The sequence below is a fragment of the Athene noctua genome, chromosome 33 (assembly GCF_965140245.1).
Source record: "Athene noctua chromosome 33, bAthNoc1.hap1.1, whole genome shotgun sequence".
Classification (NCBI taxonomy): domain Eukaryota; kingdom Metazoa; phylum Chordata; class Aves; order Strigiformes; family Strigidae; genus Athene; species Athene noctua.
The window spans coordinates 1,155,517-1,176,957 of NC_134069.1; the positions used below are offsets into that span (position 1 = coordinate 1,155,517).

General features: G+C 59.2%; 1 protein-coding gene across 4 annotated transcripts; it reads left to right on the forward strand.

Annotated features, from left to right (window-relative positions):
- Positions 1-260: 260 nt before the first annotated feature.
- Positions 261-19,611, forward strand: LOC141972511 (SUN domain-containing protein 5-like). Of its 4 annotated transcripts, none has more exons than XM_074930399.1 (15): positions 261-448; positions 659-709; positions 12,051-12,211; positions 12,664-13,732; positions 14,169-14,260; positions 14,510-14,588; positions 14,974-15,038; positions 15,595-15,656; positions 15,857-15,897; positions 16,150-16,243; positions 16,825-16,900; positions 17,452-17,558; positions 18,143-18,310; positions 18,655-18,744; positions 19,189-19,611. In XM_074930399.1, exons 4-15 carry the CDS (start codon positions 13,632-13,634, stop codon positions 19,315-19,317), a joined length of 1,104 nt encoding a protein of 367 aa, XP_074786500.1. In that variant the 5' UTR covers positions 261-448; positions 659-709; positions 12,051-12,211; positions 12,664-13,631; the 3' UTR covers positions 19,318-19,611. The 4 variants fall into 4 exon arrangements, with proteins under 4 accessions (XP_074786500.1, XP_074786499.1, XP_074786502.1 ...); XM_074930398.1 differs by having other exon boundaries at positions 13,118-13,732; XM_074930401.1 differs by having other exon boundaries at positions 13,143-13,732.
- The last annotated feature ends 1,830 nt before the right edge of the window (positions 19,612-21,441 follow it).

Sequence of the window (21,441 nt, forward strand, 5' to 3'; positions counted from 1 at the left end):
TGGGGGGTGCGGCGTCTGTTGGGGTACACGGAGGAGACAGGGCAGGGGCTGAGATTTCCCCCGAGGTTGGGGGTCCCCAAATCCCCCGTGTGGCCACCGTCACCGCTGATGTCCTGCTGCTGCGAGCCAAGCTGGACCTGCTGCTGGCCGTGAGCTCTGGGGGCCACTGGGAAGGTCATTAGGACAGTCTGGGGCGGCCCTGGGACATGCTGGGGAGCAGTGGGATATATTGGGGAGCACTAGGAAGGTCACTGGGATACACTGGGATATATTAGGGAGCGGTAAGAGGGTCACTGGGCCATACTGGGGAGTACTGGGAGGGGAACTGGGACATACTGGAAAGTACTGTGCTATACTGGGAGGGCTCTTGCTCTCCCTCTGCCTCTCTCCTCCAGAACGAGTACCTGAACCCCCAGTTCTTCACTGACCTCCTGGTGGGGGGGCTAAGGTGAGTGGGGACTGGGAGGAACTGGGGGGAGCACAGAGGTATATTGGGAGGGACTGGGAGGAGGTTGGGCTGCACTGGGATGGGTGGGTGGGGCACTGGGCTATAGTGGAGGTGCCCAGGGATGTACAGGGGGTGTGGAGTGGGGGTGTCACTGGTTCCTACTGGTCTGTACTGGTGTGGAGTGGGAGCGGTTCTTCTTCCCGTCCCCAGGGGCCGCTGGTGGCCGGATCGCTGCCAATAACGGATGGGGACAGCCCGCAGGTAGGGGGGTCTGTAGGGACTGGGGTCTGTAGAGGGAATATAGGGAGCTCTGTGGGATCTGGGGGGCTGTAGGGATTATAAGAAGCTCTGTAGAGGCAGGGCGGAGCTGTAGAGGGGCTGCAGGGTGCTCTGTAGGGGTTGGTGGTCTGTAGTGGCATTATAAGGAGCTCTGTAGGGGCTGGGGTGGGAAGAGTGGTCATAAGGAGCTCTCTGGGGACTGGGGTGCTTGTAGAGTGGTTATAGGGAGCTCTGTAGGGGCTCGGGGGCTGTAGAGGGGATGTAGAGGTACTATAGGGAGCTGGGGAGGGCTGTAGAGGGGTTATAAGGAGCTCTGTAAGAGCTGTGGGAGCTGTACAGGCCCTATAGGGGGCTCTATAGGGGCTGGTGGGTTGTAGAGTGGCCTTAGGGACCTGGGGAGGAGTTTAGAGGGGTTATAAGGACCTCTGTAGGGGCTGCGGGTGTTGCAGAGGGGCTATAATGAGCTCTGTATAGGCTGGTGGGAGCTGTAGAGTGGTTATAGGGAGCTCTGTAGGGGCTGTGGGGGTTTTAGCAGGGCTATATGGAGCTCTGTTGGGTCGTAGGGGGGGCCCTAGATTGGCTATGAGGAGCACAGTACAGGCTAGGGAGGGCTGTAGAGGGTCTATAGGGAGCTGTGTAGTGGCAGTTGGGGCTGTAGAGGGTTTATAAGGAGCTCTATAGGGGCTGGGGGGCTGCAGAGGGGCTCTAGGGAGCTCTGTAGGGGCTGGTGGGCTGTAGAGGTGCTATAAGGAGTCATGTAAGGGCTGGGGGGTCTTTAGAGGGGCTAGAAGGAGCTCTGTAGGGGCTGTGGGAACTGCACAGGGCCTAATAGGAGATCTGGGGGGCTGTAGAGGGAGTATAGGGATCTGGGGAGAGCTGTAGAGGGGTTATAAGGAGCTCTGAGGGGGCTGTAGAGGGTCAATTGTGAGCTCTGTAGGGGCTAGGAGGCTGTAGAGGTTCTATAGGAAGCTCTGTAGGGACTGAGGGGCTGTAGAGGGTCTGTAGGGACCTGGGGAGGGGTTTATAGGGGTTACAATGAGCTCTGTAGGGGCTGGGGGTGTTGCAGAAGCGCTATAATGAGCTCTGTAGGGGCTGTAGAGGGGCTATAGGGAGTCATGGAGGGGCTGGAGGGGCTTTAGAGGGGCTAGAAGGAGCTCTGTAGGGGCTGTGGGAGCTGTACTGGGCCTATAAGGACCTCTGTAGGGGCTTGGGGGGCCGCAGAGGGTTTATAAGGAGCTCTGTAAGGGCCGGGGGGCTGTAGAGGCATTATAAAATGCTCTGTATGGGCTGCGGGGCCCGAAGACTGGTTGTAAGGCGGTTTCTACGGGCTGGGGGGGGGAGAAGAGTGGTTCTAAGGAGCTCTGTAGGGGCTGAGGTGGCTGTAGCAGGGCTATATGCTGTTCTGTAGGGGCTGGGGGGGGGGGCCTAGATTGGCTGTGAGGAGCTCTTCATGGGCTGGGGTGGGCTGTAGAGGTGTTACAATGAGCTCTGGAGGGGGCTGTAGAGTGGTTACAGGGAGCTCTGGGGGGACTGCAGAGGGTTTATAAGTACCTCTGTAGGGGCTGGTGGTCTGTAGAGGTAAATTAGGGATCTGGGGAGGGCTGTAGAGGGGTTATAAGGAGTTCTGGGGGGGCTGTAGAGGGTTTATTGTGAGCTCCGTAGGGGCTGGGGGAGCTGTAGACAGGCTATATTGAGTCATGTAGTGGCTGGCGGGCTTTAGAGGGGCTAGAAGGAGCTCTGTAGGGGCTGTGGGAGCTGTACAGGGCCTGTAAGGACCTCTGTAGGGGCTTGGGGGACCGCAGAGGGTTTATAAGGAGCTCTGTAAGGGCTGGGTGCTGTAGAGGCATTATAAGATGCTCTGTACGGGCTGCGGGGCCCGAAGACTGGTTGTAAGGCGGTTTCTAGGGGCTGGGGGGGCAGAAGAGTGGTTCTAAGGAGCTCTGTAGGGACTGGGGGGCTGTAGAGGCCCTATTGGGAGCTCAGTGTGCTATAGAGGGGTTGTAGGGAGCTCTGTAAGGGTTGGTGGGCTGTAGAGGTTCTATAAGGAGTCATGTAAGGGCTGGGGGAGTCTTTAGAGGGGCTAGTAGGAGCTCTGTAGGGGCTGTGGGAGCTGTAGAGGGACTATAGGGTTCTGGGGAGAGCTGTAGAGGGGTTATAAGGAGCTCTGGGGGGGCTGTAGAGGGTCTATTGTGAGCTCTGTAGGGACTGAGGGGCTGTAGAGGGTCTGTAGGGACCTGGGGAGGGGTTTAGAGGGGTTATAAGGAGCTCTGTAGGGGCTAGGGGTGTCGAAGAGGGGTTATAATGAGCTTTGTAGGGACTGGGGGGCTGTAGAGGCCCTATTGGGAGCTCAGTGTGCTGTAGAGGGGTTGTAGGGAGCTCTGTAAGGGCTGGTAGGCTGTAGAGGTGCTATAAGGAGTCATGTAGGGGCTGGCGGGCTTTAGCGGGGCTAGAAGGAGCTCTGAATGGGCTGTGGGAGCTGTGCAGGGCCTATAAGGAGCTCTGCAGGGGCTGGGGTGGGCTGTAGAGGTGTTACAATGATCTCTGGAGGGGGCTGTAGAGTGGTTACATGGAGCTCTTGGGGGGCTGTAGACGGGCTATAAGGAGTTCTGTAGGGGTTGGGGGGGCTGCAGAGGGTTTATAAGGAGCTCTGTAGGGGCTGGTGGGCTGTAGAGTTACTATAAGGAGTCATGTAGCAGCTGGGGGGGCTTTAGAGGGGCTAGAAGGAGCTCTGCGGGGGCTGTGGGAGCTGTACAGGACCTATAGGGATCTCTGTAAGGGCTGGGGGTTGTAGACGGTATATAGGGAGCTGTGTAGGGGCTCAGGGTCTGTTGAGGGGATGTAGAGGTACTATAGGGAGCTGGGGAGGGCTGTAGAGGGGTTATAAGGAGCTCTCTAGGAGCTGATGGAGCTGTAGAGGGGGTATAGGGAGTTCTGGTCGCTGTTGAGGAGCTATAGGGACTTCTGTAGGGACTGAGGTGTCCAGAGGTTATATAACGAGCTCTGTAGGGGCTGGGGAGCTGTAGAGGGGTTGTAAGGAGCTCTGTAGTGGCTGTTGGGGCTGTATAGATGCTATAGGGAGCTCTGTAGGGGCTACTGTGCTGTAGAGGGTCAATAAGGAGCTCTGTAGGGGCTGTGGGAGGCTGTAGAGGGGCTCTAGGCAGCTCTGTAGAGGTTGTTGGGCTCTGTAGGGGCTATAAGTATCTCTGTAGGCACTGGGGGCTTTAGAGGGCTTATAAGTACCTCTGTAGGGGCTGGTGGTCTGTAGAGGTAATTTAGGGAGCTGGGGGGGGCCTGTAGAGGGGATATAAGGAGCCGTGTAGGGCCTGGCATGGGGGGTAGAGGGACTATTAAGTACGTCTGTGGGAGCTGTACAGGGCCTATAGGGAGCTCTGGAGGGGCTGGGGGGCTGATGAGGTGCTATAGAGAGCTCTGGTGGCGTGTAGAGGGGCTATAAGGAGCTCTCTAGGGGCTGGGGGGCTGTAGAGTGGTTATAGGGAGCTCTGTAGGGACTGAGGGGCTGTAGAGGGATTATAGGAAGCTCTGTAGGGACTGAGGGGCTGTAGAGGGGCTGTAGGGACCTGGGGAGGGGTTAGAGGGGTTATAAAGAGCTCTGTAGGGGCTAGGGGTGTCGAAGAGGGGTTATAATGAGCTTTGTAGTGGCTGGGGGCACTGTAGAGGTGCTATATGGAGTCATGTAGGGGCTGGGAGGCTTCAGAGGGTCTAGAAGGAGCTCTGTAGGGGCTGTGGGAGCTGTACAGGGCCTATAGGGAGCTCGGTAAGGGCTGGGGGTCTGTTGAGGGTATATAGGGAGCTCTGTAGGGGCTGGCGGGTTGTAGAGTGGCCTTAGGGACCTGGGGAGGAGTTTAGAGGGGTCATGAGGACCTCTGTAGGGGCTGCGGGTGTTGTAGATGGGCTATAATGAGCTCTGTATGGGCTGGTGGGAGCTGTAGAGTGGTTATAGGGAGCTCTGTAGGGGCTGTGGGGGTTTTAGCAGGGCTATATGGAGCTCTGTTGGGTCGTAGGGGGGGCCCTAGATTGGCTATGAGGAGCACAGTACAGGCTAGGGTGGGCTGTAGAGGGTCTATAGGGAGCTCTGTCGTGGCAGTTGGGGCTGTAGAGGGTTTATAAGGAGCTCTATAGGGGCTGGGGGGCTACAGAGGGGCTCTAGGGAGCTCTGTATGGGCTGGTGGGCTGTAGAGGTGCTATAAGGAGTCATGTAAGGGCTGGGGGGTCTTTAGAGGAGCTAGAAGGAGCTCTGTAGGGGCTGTGGGAGCTGCACAGGGCCTATAAGGAGCTCTGGGGGGCTGTAGAGGGACTATAGGGATCTGGGGAGAGCTGTAGAGGGGTTTTAAGGAGCTCTGAGGGGGCAGTAGAGGGTCAATTGTGAGCTCTGTAGGGGCTAGGAGGCTGTAGAGGTTCTATAGGAAGCTCTGTAGGGACTGAGGGGCTGTAGAGGGTCTGTAGGGACCTGGGGAGGGGTTTATAGGGGTTACAATGAGCTCTGTAGGGGCTGGGGGTGTTGCAGAAGCGCTATAATGAGCTCTGTAGGGGCTGTAGATGGGCTATAGGGAGTCATGTAGGGGCTGGAGGGGCTTTAGAGGGGCTAGAAGGAGCTCTGTAGGGGCTGTGGGAGCTGTACAGGGCCTATAAGGACCTCTGTAGGGGCTTGGGGGGCCGCAGAGGGTTTATAAGGAGCTCTGTAAGGGCTGGGGGGCTGTAGAGGCATTATAAAATGCTCTGTACGGGCTGCGGGGCTCGAAGACTGTTTGTAAGGTGGTTTCTACGGGCTGGGGGGGGGAGAAGAGTGGTTCTAAGGAGCTCTGTAGGGGCTGAGGTGGCTGTAGCAGGGCTATATGCTGTTCTGTAGGGGCTGGGGGGGGGGCCTAGATTGGCTGTGAGGAGCTCTGTATGGGCTGGGGTGGGCTGTAGAGGTGTTACAATGAGCTCTGGAGGGGGCTGTAGAGTGGTTACAGGGAGCTCTGGGGGGACTGCAGAGGGTTTATAAGTACCTCTGTAGGGGCTGGTGGTCTGCAGAGGTAAATTAGGGAGCTGGGGGGGGCTGTAGAGGGGATATAAGGAGCCATGTAGGGCCTGGCATGGGGGGTAGAGGGACTATTAAGTATGTCTGTGGGAGCTGTACAGGGCCTGTGGGAGCTCTGGAGGGGCTGGGGGGCTGATGAGGTGCTATAGAGAGCTCTGGTGGCGTGTAGAGGGGCTATAAGGAGCTCTCTAGGGGCTGGGGGGCTGTAGAGTGGTTATAGGGAGCACTGTAGGAGCTGGGGGGCTGTTGAGGGGCTATAGGGAGCTCTGTAGGGGCTGAGCGGGGAGCCCTAGATTGGTTATGAGGAGCTTTTTACGGGCTGGGTTCGGCTGTAGAGTGGTTATAATGATCTCTATAGGGGTGGGGGGGGCTGTAGTGTGGTTATAGAGAGCTCGGGGGGGCCTGTAAGGGGCCTATAGCGATCTGTATAGGGGCTTGGGGCCTGTAGAGGGGCTACAGGGATCTGGGGAGGGCTGTAGAGGGGTTATAAGGAGTTCTGGGGGGGCTGTAGAGGGTTTATTGTGAGCTCCGTAGGGGCTGGGGGAGCTGTAGACAGGCTATATTGAGTCATGTAGTGGCTGGCGGGCTTTAGAGGGGCTAGAAGGAGCTCTGAATGGGCTGTGGGAGCTGTACAGGGCCTATAAGGACCTCTGTAGGGGCTTGGGGGGCCGCAGAGGGTTTATAAGGAGCTCTGTAAGGGCTGGGGTGCTGTAGAGGCATTATAAGATGCTCTGTACGGGCTGCGGGGCCCGAAGACTGGTTGTAAGGCAGTTTCTAGGGGCTGGGGGGGCAGAAGAGTGGTTCTAAGGAGCTCTGTAGGGACTGGGGGGCTGTAGAGGCCCTATTGGGAGCTCAGTGTGCTATAGAGAGGTTGTAGGGAGCTCTGTAAGGGTTGGTGGGCTGTAGAGGTGCTATAAGGAGTCATGTAGGGACTGGGGGTCTTTAGAGGGAGTATAAGGAGATCTGTAGGGGCTGGGGGGCTGTAGAGGGACTATAGGGATCTGGGGAGAGCTGTAGAGGGGTTATAAGGAGCTCTGGGGGGGCTCTAGAGGGTCTATTATGAGCTCTGTAGGGGCTAGGAGACAGTAGAGGTTCTATAGGAAGCTCTATAGGGACTGAGGGGCTGTAGAGGGTCTGTAGGGACCTGGGGAGGGGTTTAGAGGGGTTACAAGGAGCTCTGTAGTGCCAGGGTGTGTTGCACAGGGGCTATAATGAGCTCTGTAGGGGCTGTAGAGGTGCTTTAGGGAGTCATGTAGCGGCTGGCAGGCTTTAGAGGGGGTAGAAGGAGCACTGTAGGGGCTGTGGGAGCTGTAGAGGCATTATAAGATGCTCTGTACGGGCTGCGGGGACCGAAGACTGGTTGTAAGGCGGTTTCTAGGGGCTGGGGGGGGAGAAGAGTGGTTCTAAGGAGCTCTGTAGGGGCTGAGGTGGCTGTAGCAGGGCTATATGCTGTTCTGTAGGAGCTGGCGGGGGGGCCCTAGATTGGCTATGAGGAGCTCTGTATGGGCTGGGGTGGGCTGTAGAGGTGTTACAATGAGCTCTGGAGGGGGCTGTAGAGTGGTTACAGGGAGCTCTTGGGGGGCTGTAGAGGGGCTATAGGGAGTTCTGTAGGGGTTGGGGGGGCTGCTAGAGGGTTTATAAGGAGCTCTGTAGGGGCTGGTGGGCTGTAGAGTTATTATAAGGAGTCATGTAGAAGCTGGGGGGGCTTTAGAGGGGCTAGAAGGAGCTCTGCGGGGGCTGTGGGAGCTGTAGAGGACCTATAGGGATCTCTGTAAGGGCTGGGGGTTGTAGACGGTATATAGGGAGCTGTGTAGGGGCTCAGGGGCTGTTGAAGGGATGTAGAGGTACTATAGGGAGCTGGGGAGGGCTGTAGAGGGGTTATAAGGAGCTCTCTAGGGGCTGATGGAGCTGTAGAGGGGGTATAGGGAGTTCTGGTCGCTGTTGAGGGGCTATAGGGACTTCTGTAGGGACTGAGGTGTCCAGAGGTTATATAACGAGCTCTGTAGGGGCTGGGGAGCTGTAGAGGGGTTGTAAGGATCTCTGTAGTGGCTGTTGGGGCTGTATAGATGCTATAGGGAGCTCTGTAGGGGCTACTGTGCTGTAGAGGGTCAATAAGGAGCTCTGTAGGGACTGGGGGAGGCTGTAGAGGGGCTCTAGGCAGCTCTGTAGAGGTTGTAGGGCTCTGTAGGGGCTATAAGTATCTCTGTAGGCACTGGGGGCTTTAGAGGGGTTATAAGTACCTCTGTAGGGGCTGGTGGTCTGTAGAGGTAATTTAGGGAGCGGGATGGGGGCTGTAGAGGGGATATAAGGAGCCGTGTAGGGCCTGGCATGGGGGGTAGAGGGACTATTAAGTACGTCTGTGGGAGCTGTACAGGGCCTATAGGGAGCTCTGGAGGGGCTGGGGGGCTGATGAGGTGCTATAGAGAGCTCTGGTGGCGTGTAGAGGGGCTATAAGGAGCTCTCTAGGGGCTGGGGGGCTGTAGAGTGGTTATAGGGAGCTCTGTAGGAGCTGGGGGGCTGTAGAGGGATTATAGGAAGCACTGTAGGGACTGAGGGGCTGTAGAGGGGCTGTAGGGACCTGGGAGGGGTTTAGAGGGGTTATAAGGAGCTGTGTAGGGGCTAGGGGTGTCGAAGAGGTGTTATAATGAGTTTTGTAGGGGCTGGGGGGCTGTAGAGGTGCTATAAGGAGTCATGTAAGGGCTGGAGGGGTTTTTAGAGGGGCTGTAAGGAGCTCTGAATGGGCTGTGGGAGCTGCACAGGGCCTATAAGGAGCTCTGCAGGAGCTGGGGGGCTGTAGAGGCATTATAAGATGCTCTGTACGGGCTGCGGGGTCCGAAGACTGGTTGTAAGGCACTTTGTAGGGGCTGGGGGTGAGAAGAGTGGTTATAACGAGCTCTGTAGGATCTGGGGGGCTGTAGAGGCCCTATTGGGAGCTCAGTGTGCTATAGAGGGGTTGTAGGGAGCTCTGTAAGGGCTGGTGGGCTGTAGAGGTGCTATAATAAGGAGTCATGTAGGGGCTGGGGGGGCTGTAGAAGGGGTATAGGGAGCTCTGTAGGGGCTCTGGGGCTGTAGAGGGATTATAGGAAGCTCTGTAGGGACTGAGGGGCTTTAGGAACCTGGGGAGGGGTTTAGAGGGCTATAAGGAGCTCTGTAGGGGCTAGGGGTGTCGAAGAGGGGTTATAATGAGCTTTGTAGTGGCTGGGGGTGCTGTAATGGGGCTATATGGAGTCATTTAGGGGCTGGGGGGCTTTAGAGGGTCTAGAAGGATCTCTGTAGGGGCTGTGGGAGCTGTACAGGGCCTATAGGGAGCTCGGTAAGGGCTGGGGGTCTGTTGAGGGTATATAGGGAGCTCTGTAGGGGCTGGCGGGTTGTAGAGTGGCCTTAGAGACCTGGGGAGGAGTTTAGAGGGGTTATAAGGACCTCTGTAGGGGCTGCGGGTGTTGCAGAGGGGCTATAATGAGCTCTGTAGGGGCTGGTGGGAGCTGTAGAGTGGTTATAGGGAGCTCTGTAGGGGCTGTGGGGGTTTTAGCAGGGCTATATGGAGCTCTGTTGGGTCGTAGGGGGGGCCCTAGATTGGCTATGAGGAGCACAGTACAGGCTAGGGTGGGCTGTAGAGGGTCTATAGGGAGCTTTGTCGTGGCAGTTGGGGCTGTAGAGGGTTTATAAGGAGCTCTATAGGGGCTGGGGGGCTGCAGAGGGGCTCTAGGGAGCTCTGTAGGGACCGGGGGGCTGTAGAGGCTCTATTGGGAGCTCAGTGCTATAGTGTGGCTGTAGGGAGCTCTGTAGGGGTTGGTGGGCTGTAGAGGTGCTATAAGGAGTCATGTAAGGGCTGGGGGGCTCTTTAGAGGGGCTAGAAGGAGCTCTGTAGGGGCTGGGGGGCTGTAGAGGGACTATAGGGTTCTGGGGAGAGCTGTAGAGGGGTTATAAGGAGCTCTGGGGGGGCTGTAGAGGGTCTATTGTGAGCTCTGTATGGGCTAGGAGGCCGTAGAGGTTCTATAGGAAGCTCCGTAGGGACTGAGGGGCTGTAGAGTGTCTGTAGGGACCTGGGGAGGGGTTTAGTGGGGTTACAAGGAGCTCTATAGGGGCTGGGGGTGTTGCAGAGGGGCTATAATGAGCTCTATAGTGGCTGGGGAGGCTGTAGAGATGCTATAGGGAGTCATGTAGCGGCTGGCGGGTTTTAGAGGGCCTATAAGGAGCTCTGTATGGGCTGTGGGAGCTGTACAGGGCCTATAAGGAGCTCTGTAGGGACTGGGGGGCTGTAGAAGCCCTATTGGGAGCTCAGTGTGCTCTAGAGGGGGTGTAGGGCGCTCTGTAAGGGCTGGTGGGCTGTAGAGGTGCTATAAGGAGTCATGGAGGGGCTGGAGGGGCTTTAGAGGGGCTAGAAGGAGCTCTGTAGGGGCTGTGGGAGCTGTACAGGGCCTACAAGGACTTCTGTAGGGGCTTGGGGGGCCACAGGGTTTATAAGGAGCGCTGTAAGGGCTGGGGGGATGTAGAGGCTTTATGAGATGCTCTGTACGGGCTGGGGGGCCTTAAGACTGGTTGTAAGGTGCTTTGTAGGGGTTGGGGGGGGGGGGAGAAGAGTGGTTATAAGGAGCTCTTGGGGGGCTGTAGAGAGTTTATAAGGAGCTCTGTACGGGCTGGTCGACTGTAGAGGTGCTATAAGGAGTCATGTAGGGGCTGGTGGGGCTTTAGAGGGGCTAGAAGGAGCTCTGTAGGGGCTTGGGGTGCCACGGAGCGTTTATAAGGATCTCTGTAGGGCTTGGGGGTCTGTAGAGGGAATATAGGGATCTGGGGAGAGCTGTAGACGGGTTATAAGGAGCTCTGGGGGGGCTGTAGAGTGGCTATGGTGAGCTCTGTAGGGGCTGGGGGGAGCTATAGAGGGGCTGTAGGGACCTGGGGAGGGGTTTAGAGGGTATATAAGGACCTCTGTAGGGGCTGGGGGGGCTGTAGAGGGGCTATGTGGAGTCATGTAGGGGCTGGGGGGAGCTGCAGAGTGGTTATAGGGAGCTCTGTAGGGGCTGGGGGGGTTTTAGCAGGGCTATATGGAGGTCTGTAGGGTCTTAGGGGGTCCCTATATTGGCTACGAGGAGCACAGTACAGGCTAGGGTGGGCTGTAGAGGGTCTATAGGGAGCTGTGTAGTGGCAGTTGGGGCTGTAGGGGGTTTATAAGGAGATCTGTAGGGGCTGGGGGGCTGTAGAGGGGCTCTGGGGAGCTCCGTAAGGGCTGGTGGGCTGTAGAGGTGCTATAAGGAGTCATGTAGGGGCTGAGGAGGCTGTAGAGGGGGTATAGGGAGTTCTGTAGGGGCTGGGGGGCTTTAGAGGGATTATAGGAACCTCTGTACGGACGGAGGGGCTGTAGAGGGGCTGTAGGGACCTGGGGAGGGGTTTAGAGTGGTTATAAGGAGCTCTGTAGGGGCTGGGGGGCTGTAGAGTGGTTATAGGGAGCTCTGTAGGAGCTGGGGGGTCTGTTGAGGGGCTATAGGGAGCTCTGTAGGGGCTGAGGGGGGGGCCCTAGTTCGGTTATGAGGAGCTTTTTACTGGCTGGGTTTGGCTGTAGAGCGGTTATAATGATCTCTATAGGGGCGGGGTTCTATAGTGTGGTTATAGGGAGCTCGGGGGGGCCTTTAAGGGGGCTATAGCGATCTCTGTAGGGGCTTGGGGCCTGTAGAGGGTCTATATGGAGCTCTGCAGGGGGTTGGGGGGTCTGTAGAGAGGCTATAAGGAGCTCTGTAGGGTCTGGGGCAGTTCTGGAGGGCTATAGGGATCTCTGTTGGGGCTGGGGTCCTGTAGAGGGGTTATAGGGAGCTTTGGGGGGGCTGTATAGGGTACATAGGGAGCTCTGTAGTGACTCGGGGGGCTATACGGGGACTATAGGGAGCTGGGGGGTGCTGTAGAGAGCTTATAGGGAGCTCTGTATGGGCTGGGGGGTGTGTAGAACGGCTCTGTAGGTCCTGGGGGGGGCTATATGTGGCTGCTGTAGGGGCTGTTTGGGGCTGGAGGTGCTCCATGGATTATCTATGTTGGTAGGGGGGTGCGGGGGGGGGCTCTAGGGGCTGCAGGGAGCTGTAGAAGGTCTGGGGTGCTCCTGGAGGTCGCATGTGGGACTGTAGGGCCCCTATAGATCCTGAGTGTCCCCCCGCCCCCTTCCTTCTCCAGGCATCCCCTTCCCCAGCCAGCCCCCATGGGGGGACCCCAGGGTGCAGCCCTCAACAGCCCCCCCAGATCCCCTATGGCGATTACGGGTATCTGTGGGGTCTCACCCCCTTTTTTTTTCCTCTCCAGTGCTGTAGGGCCCCCCTCTGACTCTGGGGCCTCCCCCCAACACCAGCAGCGTGGTGGGGGCTGCACCTGCGCCTCCTGCGCCTTCCTGAACCCCGGCCCCAGCGTCCCCCGCGGGGTCTGCGAGTGCCCGCGCCTCGCCCGACGGCCCCCTCAGCCCCCAGGTCAGTTTTGAACTTGAAAGGTCTGAAATTTGAAATTTCCAGATTGTGGAAAACTCCAAACTCTAAATTTGAATTTTCTGAATGTTAAACTTGAAATGTGCGGGGTTTGGAATGTTGGAATTTGGGATTTGGAAATGCCGAATTTTGAAATGTCCGCATTTTGAATTTGAGGTGTGTGGAATTGAAATGTCTGAATTTGAAATTTGAAATTTCCAAAAATTGAAATTTGAATTTCCACATTTCAGAAATGGAACTTTAAATCCAGTCTGTGTTCTGTTTAATTGTACGGGCAACTTCAATTTAAACCCAATTGTATGCATGAAATTGGTATCAAGTAGTTTTAAACATCTAACACTCTGAACGTGTTTTATTTCCATTGTGCCATCAATTTAAGGAAGGTAAGGGAAAGAATCTCTTTAAGTGAGAAATATTTTTTTCTTCCTTTGGAACAGGAGAACTTCTCCAGGGAGCTGTGAGCGGGGTGTTTACAAGGTTCCCGCTCCCCTGGAGCGTGTCCTTAAAGGGCCTGACCACAGCCTGTCCCAGGAGAAGCCGCTGCAGTGAAAGGGGAGCTGACCGGAAAATAAGCCCCCGGGGAGCCTGGCGGGGGGGGACATCAGGGACACCCCTTTGTGCCCTGGGCTTAGAGCGGGGGAGCCTGCTGGGACGGCACTTATCTCCCAGGGACTGCGCAGAGTGGGAGCAGAGGCGGGGTCCCTGCTGACTCCCCCAGCTCTGACAGGCTGCAGAAGAGAAACAGTTCTTATTTTTTTAAATAAGTGTTATTAAAAAAATCAGGAGTAGCACAGAAGAGGGCCTTCTTCAGAAACAGGGCTCTAGAGGTGAACCAGTGGATCAGATCAGGTTTCTAATTAATTCTCCAGTTCTCTGTCCCCTGCCTGACAGGGGTTTACTGAGGATCTCTCCGCAGCGGGCAGCTCTGCAGGGGACACCCAGCGGGCGCGGGGGGACGCAGCAGCCAGCCAGGCCAGACCTACTGCTTGTTCCTGCGTCAGCCAGGAAACCTTAAGGAGGGTGAAAGTTCCTGCTGCGACAGCAGAAGCCGAGCGGGACGAAGGGGCTTGAGAGAGATTTTTAGAGCTGTCTCCCCTCCGCTGTAACCCCGTCGCAAGAAGAGCTTTCCCAGCCCTTGCCGCTCTGCTCTGGCTGCTCTGTCGGGGATCTCTATGTGCCCGGTGGCAGCGGCCGTGTTGCCCCGGGCAGCCCCAGGGACTCCCCGCCCGCTCAGCCCCACGGAGCCCCCCTGTGAGGTCGCAGCTGCCCCTGTGACGTCACAGCTGGCGCCCACCAAGCCCCGCGGTGCGCGGGCAGGAGCCCACAGGTGCCGTGCGGCTGCTGCCCCGAGCAGGTCACGCTGCTGGGGCGGAGGGCGCGGAGCAGAGCGGGTACCCGTGAGGAGATGCCGAGAAGGGCACCCCTGAGGAGATGCCGAGGGGCCCCCAGGGGCTCCCTGGGGAGCGAGGGCAGCGCGGCTGAGCCCCAGCCCGTGGAGAGCAGTGGGTAAGAAGTGGGCCGCTGCTGCCCGGGGCGTCAGGTCGGGGGCAGCAGGGACGCGGCTCAACACGGGCGCTGGGGCACGGAGCAGCGTGGGGAAGCGCCAGGGGTCTCTGAAGGAGAGCCCGTGGCCTGCGAAGCCCCTTGTGTGGGGGGTGGGCTGAGAGCCTGGCTGGTCGTGCCTGGCTGAGGGGAGAGGGGTGGCTGGCTGCGGGGGGGCACAGCAGCCTGTGCTGCCTCCTCTCCCGCTGCAGGCCTGTAGAGCAGAGGATGGGGAGGGGAGGGGGGCACCCTGGAAGCAGCCCAGCTGTGCTGCCCCCCCTCCCCGCAGTGGGGACGGGGACAGCCCCTGGGAGGCTTCCCGAGGCCGACCTCTGGCAGAGGCCTCGGCTCACGCAGCGTGGGGACGCTCGGCAATCGGCATCTCTTTTCCCTCCCATAGGAGCCTCTGCGTGGAGATGGAGGTGGCAGTGCGCTTTTTGCCTGCAGCCTCTGGCTCCAACAGCTGTGGCAAGGCGGCAGCAGAAACTGCAGGTAAGCTCAGAGCTGCTGCTTGCTGGGGAGTGCTGGGGGTGAACCCGGAGAGCCGCGCTGTGCCAGGGCTCTGGGCACGTGTCCCGAGCGGCAGGAGAAGCGGGGGCTGCGCTGCTCCTTGCCCCGGGGAGGGAGCGTGTAGGACTCGGTGCCCGCCTCCCCGCAGGGAGCTGGGACGTGCGTGGCTGGGGATGCTCGAGAAGAGACCTCCGGAGCCAGACCTGACTCTTCTCTGGTTTCTTTGCCCAGGGACGGTTTCCAGCCTTCCGTGCCATCCACGCCTCGCCTCCCTGGGGAGAATTCTGCTGGGCATGTGCATCTTCGCCATGTACGTACTACATGTTTCTGCTGGGGATGGGGATGGGGAGGAAGGGGATGGCCGAGGGCCAGTGCAAGCCACAGGGGGAGCAGGGGGTGTTCCCCAGCCAGACTGCTGAAAAGGAGTCTTCATTTGCTCCACCTCTTTACTTGCCGGGACGATTTTTGTTCCCTTTTGGGAGGTGCTTCTGACGCCCTCCCTCTGGGGAAGAGCTGCCGGCAGTGTTGACCAGTGCGGATGGAAATGGCGCTGCTCCTGGGCGCTGCTCTGTCGGGTCTCTGGCAGCAGCAGCTTCCAAAACAGAGGCTTTTCAGCCTGAAAATGGAAATCCACTGATGAAGGGCTTTGCTCAAGACTCGGCTCGTGGATAGACGCAGGACTCCCTCTTTTTCAGGCAACGGGTGGCCTCGCATAAGAAGAGGTTTCTACAAGTCATCGTGCTGCTCGCGGTGGCTCTTGGTGAGTTCGCATGAGCAAACATGCTGGGTGCCAGCTTTCTGCTGCCCAGCTTTCCTTCCCGGCCAGTGTGTGTGGAAACTCCCGTGGCCCAAGTGCTTCCTGAGTATGTCCTTGACTGGGACTTGCTTTTGGACTACCAGTAAGACTGGGAGTCTCCAGCCATGCTGCTGCTTGGCTGCTGGTGCAAGTCTGCAAGCCTGCGAGAGAAGGCTGCAGGTATTTCCAAGCCTGAACTGGGGGCTCCCAGAGGGGCCGTGCAGGGAGACTGGTGGAGAGGTGCCTCTCCTAGCCCGTGCAGCCTGGTCTCGGTGCTCACCGAAGCAGCGAGGGGGAATGGGGAGCAGCTCTGGGGCACTGAGCGCACCTGAAGAGCACGGCTGCGCAGTGCCCTCAAGCCTGGGGGGATGGCTCCCGGTCAGAGGCGTGTCCTCTCTCTGCACCCCACGTTACCGCACCAGCGGCCCCAGCCCCAAGGCGACAGGGAGGAGACAAGGTGACTGCAGGCATGGCTGGCAACCCCAGGCAAGTAACTGTCTCTTTGTGATGTGAATTGCAGCTGGTGGTTACTGCTGGACCTCGCTGCCAGCGTGGAGCACGTGCACCGAGGGACTAGTGGAGGTCAGTGACTCTGGTGGGTCGGGCACCTCCTGCAAGGGAGCGTTGCTGACAGCGCTGGATAAATCACCGGCTCCTCTGCTCCCACGCAGGATGACCCAAAGAAGCCGCAGCTTTTGCTGGCTCTTCTTAGGGAAGCCTCTCCTGGGAAGCCCCGGCAGCTCTGGTAGCGGATACCTGAACAGAGTGTTTTTCCCTTTCAGGAGCTGAGACGTGTGTGTGCGGCACCCCTGGAGACCCTGCGGTAAGAGACGTTTCCTGAGCTGGAATTGTGTCTGTGCAGCAGTCTTGGCTGACCTCGTGCTACCTGCACTCCTTTTCCTAACAGCCAGGGCTCTGGTACTTCCCTCCTGCCTTTGCCTTTTGCTCAGCCTGGCGAGGAAGGGGAGCACGTGCGGAGCAGGGAAGGCACACGTGTCTGCTGCTTGCTGAGCTCAGACGGTTCCCAGAGGGGATGGGCAGCTCTCTGACAAGAGCGGCTTTTGTCTTCCTGCAGGAACTGGCAAACTTTGTTGGCAGAGCAAACCCAAAACAAGCAGCGTCTGCGGGAGCAGGTGGCTCAGCTGAAGGCGAAGTTCAGCAGCGCAGAGGTGACCCTGCATTTTGGGGAAGGAGGGGTGGCTGGGCAGAACCCCCGAGAAAGCACTCCTCGGGGTTGTTGGTGGGCTCAGACCGCTGACTGCAGCGAGCCAGCCTTTGCCAGGGGCTTGCTGGGTGAGCTGCTGCGCTGCGCAGGCCCTTCTCCGGGCCCGGTTTCTCTGGGCCGCTTCAGGCAGCGGAGGACTCCCGGCAGCCTTCCCTCGGCACGCCGGGGCCTCTGCCTGCTCTGGCCGGGCCCCGGGGGCAGTGGTGAGACCCAGGTGTGCTCACGGGGTCAGCCAACGCCGGCGGGGCCTGGGACCGTCTCCCGACCGACCTGGAGAGCGCGGAGGGTGGGCACGGGACGGTGGGGACCCTCATCAACCCGCCTCGGGGCTGCGGCCACGGCCACGGCACAGATCCTGTTCCTCAGGCCTGGTGGCTCACCCCAGCAGCAGAGCGTCTCTGGGCTCTGCGGACAAGGCTTGGCTTGCACCTCGGGCACTGCCCCTTTGCCTCTGCAGGCGCTAGTGGCCACGCTGCTCTGCCCGCTGACATGGTCCTTTTCTGTGTTCATTCACATCTTTACCAGGAAGTTCAGGACAGCAGCCAGGCAGCGCCTGCCAAAGTCTCTGCCGCGACGTATGACTGGGCCCTGAAAAGCTCTGGTATGGACGCAAGCAGCCCCACCTCCTTGCCCTGCGCTTGCCTGTAGCCCTGCCCAGAGGAGGCCGTGCTCTCCAAAGCGGGGCAGCTGAAATGCTGCCTGGGGTCCCCGAGCCAGGCTGTGGCCGAGCGGCTCTCTCGGGCTCCCTCCCAGTCCTGCCCTTGGCCCCTGCGCGGGGGCCTCTGGCGCTGCCCCCGCACACGCTGCTGCGCTGATGGAGGGGCTCTTCCTGCGGCTGCGTCCGCGAAGGGAACGGCTGGGTCACCCTTTGCTGCCCACGCGGCGAGCCCTCGGCTTTGCTCCGCTGTCGTCGCCCCGGCGCCTGCTGCCCCCCAGCACCCTCAGACCTTCTCCTCGTGGCGCCGTGGCGGCAGCAGTCGCCAGGCACGGGGATGCCGTCCCTGCCCCGCGCAGCCGGGCGCCCCCGCGGCCTGGGGGTGAGAACAGCGCTGACAGACGTGGAGCTGCTCGGCGGCACCAGAAATAGTGTCTGAGCACCGGGTGCTCCTGGTCTGGGGCCTCTGGCAGTGACCTGCTCTCCCTCCCTTACAGGTGCCTCCATTGACATGCGGAGAACTTCGGAGGCCTTCAGCTGCACACACTGGCGCTGCAGCGTTGTGGAGTGGTTCTCTCAGTCCACACCTGATGCTGTTTTGGAGGTACTGTAGCGGAACTCACGGGTGCTGGTTTCCTTCCCTCCGGTGAAGCTGGGACCGACCTCGGGGCTCTCCCCTCAGTGCAGGGCAGTGCCGCTCCAGCCCGCAGTGCCCATCAGGTTCCTGAAGCCAAAGCTCGGACACAGGGCTGGGCCTGCTGGAGAGGAGCGGTTCCCCTCAGGAGGGGAACGGGGCTGAGCTGAGCGGAGCTGCTGCCCCTTGCCCACAGGCCTCTGTCCCAGCTGAGTGAAAGACTTTCTCCCTGGTGACCCCCTTTCCACACCTGTCCCTAACGGTGCCTTTTCAGGGGTGGGGGGTGCCCTGCTGAGCGCTGGGCAGAGAGGTGTTTCTGTAAGGCCCTGACTAGGGTGGCTTCGTAACCAGTGTTCTCCTCTTTTCCGTAACACTGAGAGCCCCCTCTGTCGGGCAGGGAAGGCGGCCTCCTGCTTCTGTCCGCCCCTCACGGGCGCCTCATTTCCGAGCTGCAATAGCCCCCCCAGACACGCCGGTCCCGTGCTCCGAGCGGCGCGAGCTGTGTTGTCCCCGACGCGCTCTCGCCCCTCACTGCTCTCTCGTCCTGCCTGCAGCCGGATATGTCCCCAGGGAACTGCTGGCCTCTGCCAAGGCACCAGGGCCAGGTGGTCATCAGGCTGCCAGCACGGGTCCATCTGACCGCCGTCAGCGTGCAGCACATCTACAAAGATGTGTCTCCGTCCGGGACCGTCGTCAGCGCCCCCAGAGACGTCGCTGTCTTCGTAAGTCTCTGCCGGGCGCGTCTGGTGGGGTCTGGCCCTGGGGGGAAGCCGTGACAGGGACTCGCCTGCGGCCTTCTGTGCGTTCCCTGGGGCTTGTGTCCTGCTCTCTGCTGAGCACCGCGCTGCCCTGGGGGGACGCTTCGAGGGCTCCATCCCTCTCGGGACATCTTCTGGCCGAAGCACCTCCGGGTTCTTGACCCTGAGGAGCCTGAGCTCCGCCCCGGGCAGTGTCAGACAGCTGCTGGAGCCCGGGAGAGGCCGGGTACCTGCCCGGGCTGAGCCAGCGCGCACGTCCCCTCTGTGGGGCTGAGTCTGAACTGCTCTGCTTGTGCTTTGGCCCCAAGGGACTGGACGCGGATGGAGAGGAGGAAGCGCTGCTCCTGACGTTCACCTACGACGTGACCAAAGAGGCCATTCAGACCTTCCCTCTGAAGGTACGCTCCACGCGCGGGGGAGGATGCCGGGGGGCGAACCAGGCTTGGCTGGGAGCCCACGGCAGGGGGGTGTGAACGCTTCCTCCCTGGGCACAGGGCCCCGGGCCCCCGCCCAGAGAGCCCTGGCGGGGCTGAGGCGCAGGCGGTGGTTCTCCTCGCAGCAGAGCGTCCCCTTCTCTGCGGGAGGCAGGCAGAGCGGGCAGCGGGGCCTGGAGGGCCAGAGCAAGGGGCAGGGGGGCGCAGCCCCGGCCGGGCCGGCACGCAGAGGAGGCCAGGAGCCTTCCCCCGTCCCGTGCCCCGGCCTCCCCAGCAGCCCCGGTGGCAGCAGCCGCTCCCACCCGCCGCCGGGAGCTGGTTCCTGAGCAGGAGCAGGGCCGGCAGGGAGGGACTGACTGCACTGTCGCTCTTAACCCCTCTGCCTCCCTTTCCCTCTTGTCTTCGCAGACCGCGCCGTTTCCCAGAGCCTTTTCGTATGTCAAGTTCCTTGTGAAGAGCAACTGGGGCAACCCCGAGTACACCTGCGTTTACCGAGTGCAGGTGCACGGGCTGAGGGCGGGCGCAGGAACCAGCTGAGCCCTGTCCTGCTCTGGGCCAGGCGGGAGTTCCCTCTCCGTGGCCGAGGGGAGCACGGCCGAGGGCAGGGCTGCCTTGGAGCGTTCCACGTGGGGTCACGTCCCGCTCCCCGTCCGGGCGGACGCTGCTCCCCCGCGCCCCGTTTCGGTTCCGGGGTGGTGGCGGATTCTCTGGAGCGGTCGGGTCGCTGCTGGGACGGGCCCAGACCGGCCACCGCTCGGTGACCGCCTTCACCTGCTCGGCCTTGCTGTTGTTGTGTTGGTCCTGTTAGTACTAGTAAATCTTTTAGTTCAACCTGTGAATTTCCTCTTTTGTCCCTCTCCTGTTTCACCGGGCTGGGGTGGGGGGAAGTAAACAACTGGCCACGTGGCGATTGGCTGCTGGCCGAGTTCAAACCACAACACACCAGAGAAGAACAAGAAGGACCAACAGAAGAAAAGAGGGAAGAAATAACTAAAGGCTGTGGCCTTTCAGCTCAGCGTGGATTTGTCTCCATCGGGGGGGCACCAGAAGAGCCCTGGGGGGGCGGGGGTGCCCACTGCTATGGCCCCTGCCCAGCCTGCCGGTGGGTGTGGGGGCACCAGCAGCCCTGGGGCCAGCTCCTGGGGGCTCTCGGGGCCGGGGGGGAGCCCCTTCCCCACCCCGTGAGCGTCCCGGGCCGGGTCTCGCTGCTCTGTCCGGCAGCCGTTTGTGCCCGGGGACACCCAGACACAGACTGCGCCCTGCCGCCAGGCCCCCCCTGCTCAAGGCCTGGAAATAATTAATCGCCAGAGAGCGGCTGCGCAGATCCGGCCAGTGCACGCATTTCATTTCCCGCCGTAACAAAACTTCCTCAGCATCTCCTTCCTTCTCTTCCTCCCTGGAAGAGGAGGGTACAGGGGGGGCCCGGCGCTGGGGGAGACGCTCTTCCTGCGCCTCCTCCTTCCGAGAGTCTTTTTCCTTTACCTTTGTATTACAAAACACACAACGGCCTGGGGAATACCTTGCACAGTCTATTATTAAGGCCACACACATATATCAAATTTGCTCGTCCCAAAAACTATATGGACAATTAGCTGGCACTTTACCTGGTTAAAAATACCGCTGATACCAGACAAGTTGTGAACCACCAGACAGCTCCAGGCAGTCATCGCTTCCTACCCCCTCCACACCTTCACAGCTGAAGTCGCACGCTTCTCTCACATTCAGAATCACAGGCACCTTACGCGAAGCAATAAATATTTACATATACGTGCAAAATCACCCACAGAAGCAGCTCACGAGCCCCCACGGCAGGGAGCAGCACTAGAACCGAGAGGCTCCCGGTCCTCACGGAGCTGGACAGTGCTGTGGCACGAGCACAAGTTCAGTGCCAAGATGCTGCTCAAGAACACACTCTGCACTGCTGACATCTGGGCTCTGACCAAGTGTTCACTGACTTCACACACTGATCAGGGTACCTCCCGACTAGAAGCACTGCTGCCTTACCAACAACATAACTACCCGTAACCAGTTTACAAGAAAATCTAGTCAAACTCTCCATGAAAGAGTGTGATTCCTCCAGCTCCTATCACAGACGGGTACACAAAATGCTTCAGGTAACAGACAAAACTCCTCCCCAACAGACGGAGATTGGCCTCTTCTTGAGGGTTCAGCTACCTATGACAATTAAAAGGGGTCTTCTTTTCTCATTCTGATAATAGAACCTAGTCAGCAATGAGTATGTTCAATGCATTTTGAAAAAGTCCGAATAAACTAATAGAGACAGGTAAATACCACCAAGAATTCACACTTGACAAATTCTTCTAAGAGACGACTTATAGATGGCTTTTTGATTTCCAAAAGCGTCATAATCATGTAGGAGCTACTTCTGTATGAAACAGGTCATGACCCGGGGGAAATAAAGTCCCTTGTGTGTAAGGCACTAGCTGAGTCCTTTAGGGACTGGGTTCCTTTTCAGAACGTACCACAGATTCCCTCGGCGATCTTTAGAGAAATTATTTGGTTTATGCCTTCACACTCTGTATCTAAGGAGGGCCAGTACCTTTTTCGTCACCTTTCTTTGTGTGGTTTGCTAAGTATGCAAATTCTCTGCCATGGGAAACGTCCCTTCTCCGCGGGCTGCACCACACATTGCACCATGGA

Coding starts and splice junctions, on each gene's coding strand:
- LOC141972511 (XM_074930399.1), top strand. CDS start 13,632: ATGCCGAGAAGGGCACCCCTGAGGAGATGCCGAGGGGCCCCCAGGGGC. Junction 17,559..18,142: donor CACCTGATGCTGTTTTGGAG/GTACTGTAGCGG, acceptor TCCTGCCTGCAG/CCGGATATGTCCCCAGGGAA. Junction 18,311..18,654: donor CCAGAGACGTCGCTGTCTTC/GTAAGTCTCTGC, acceptor TTTGGCCCCAAG/GGACTGGACGCGGATGGAGA.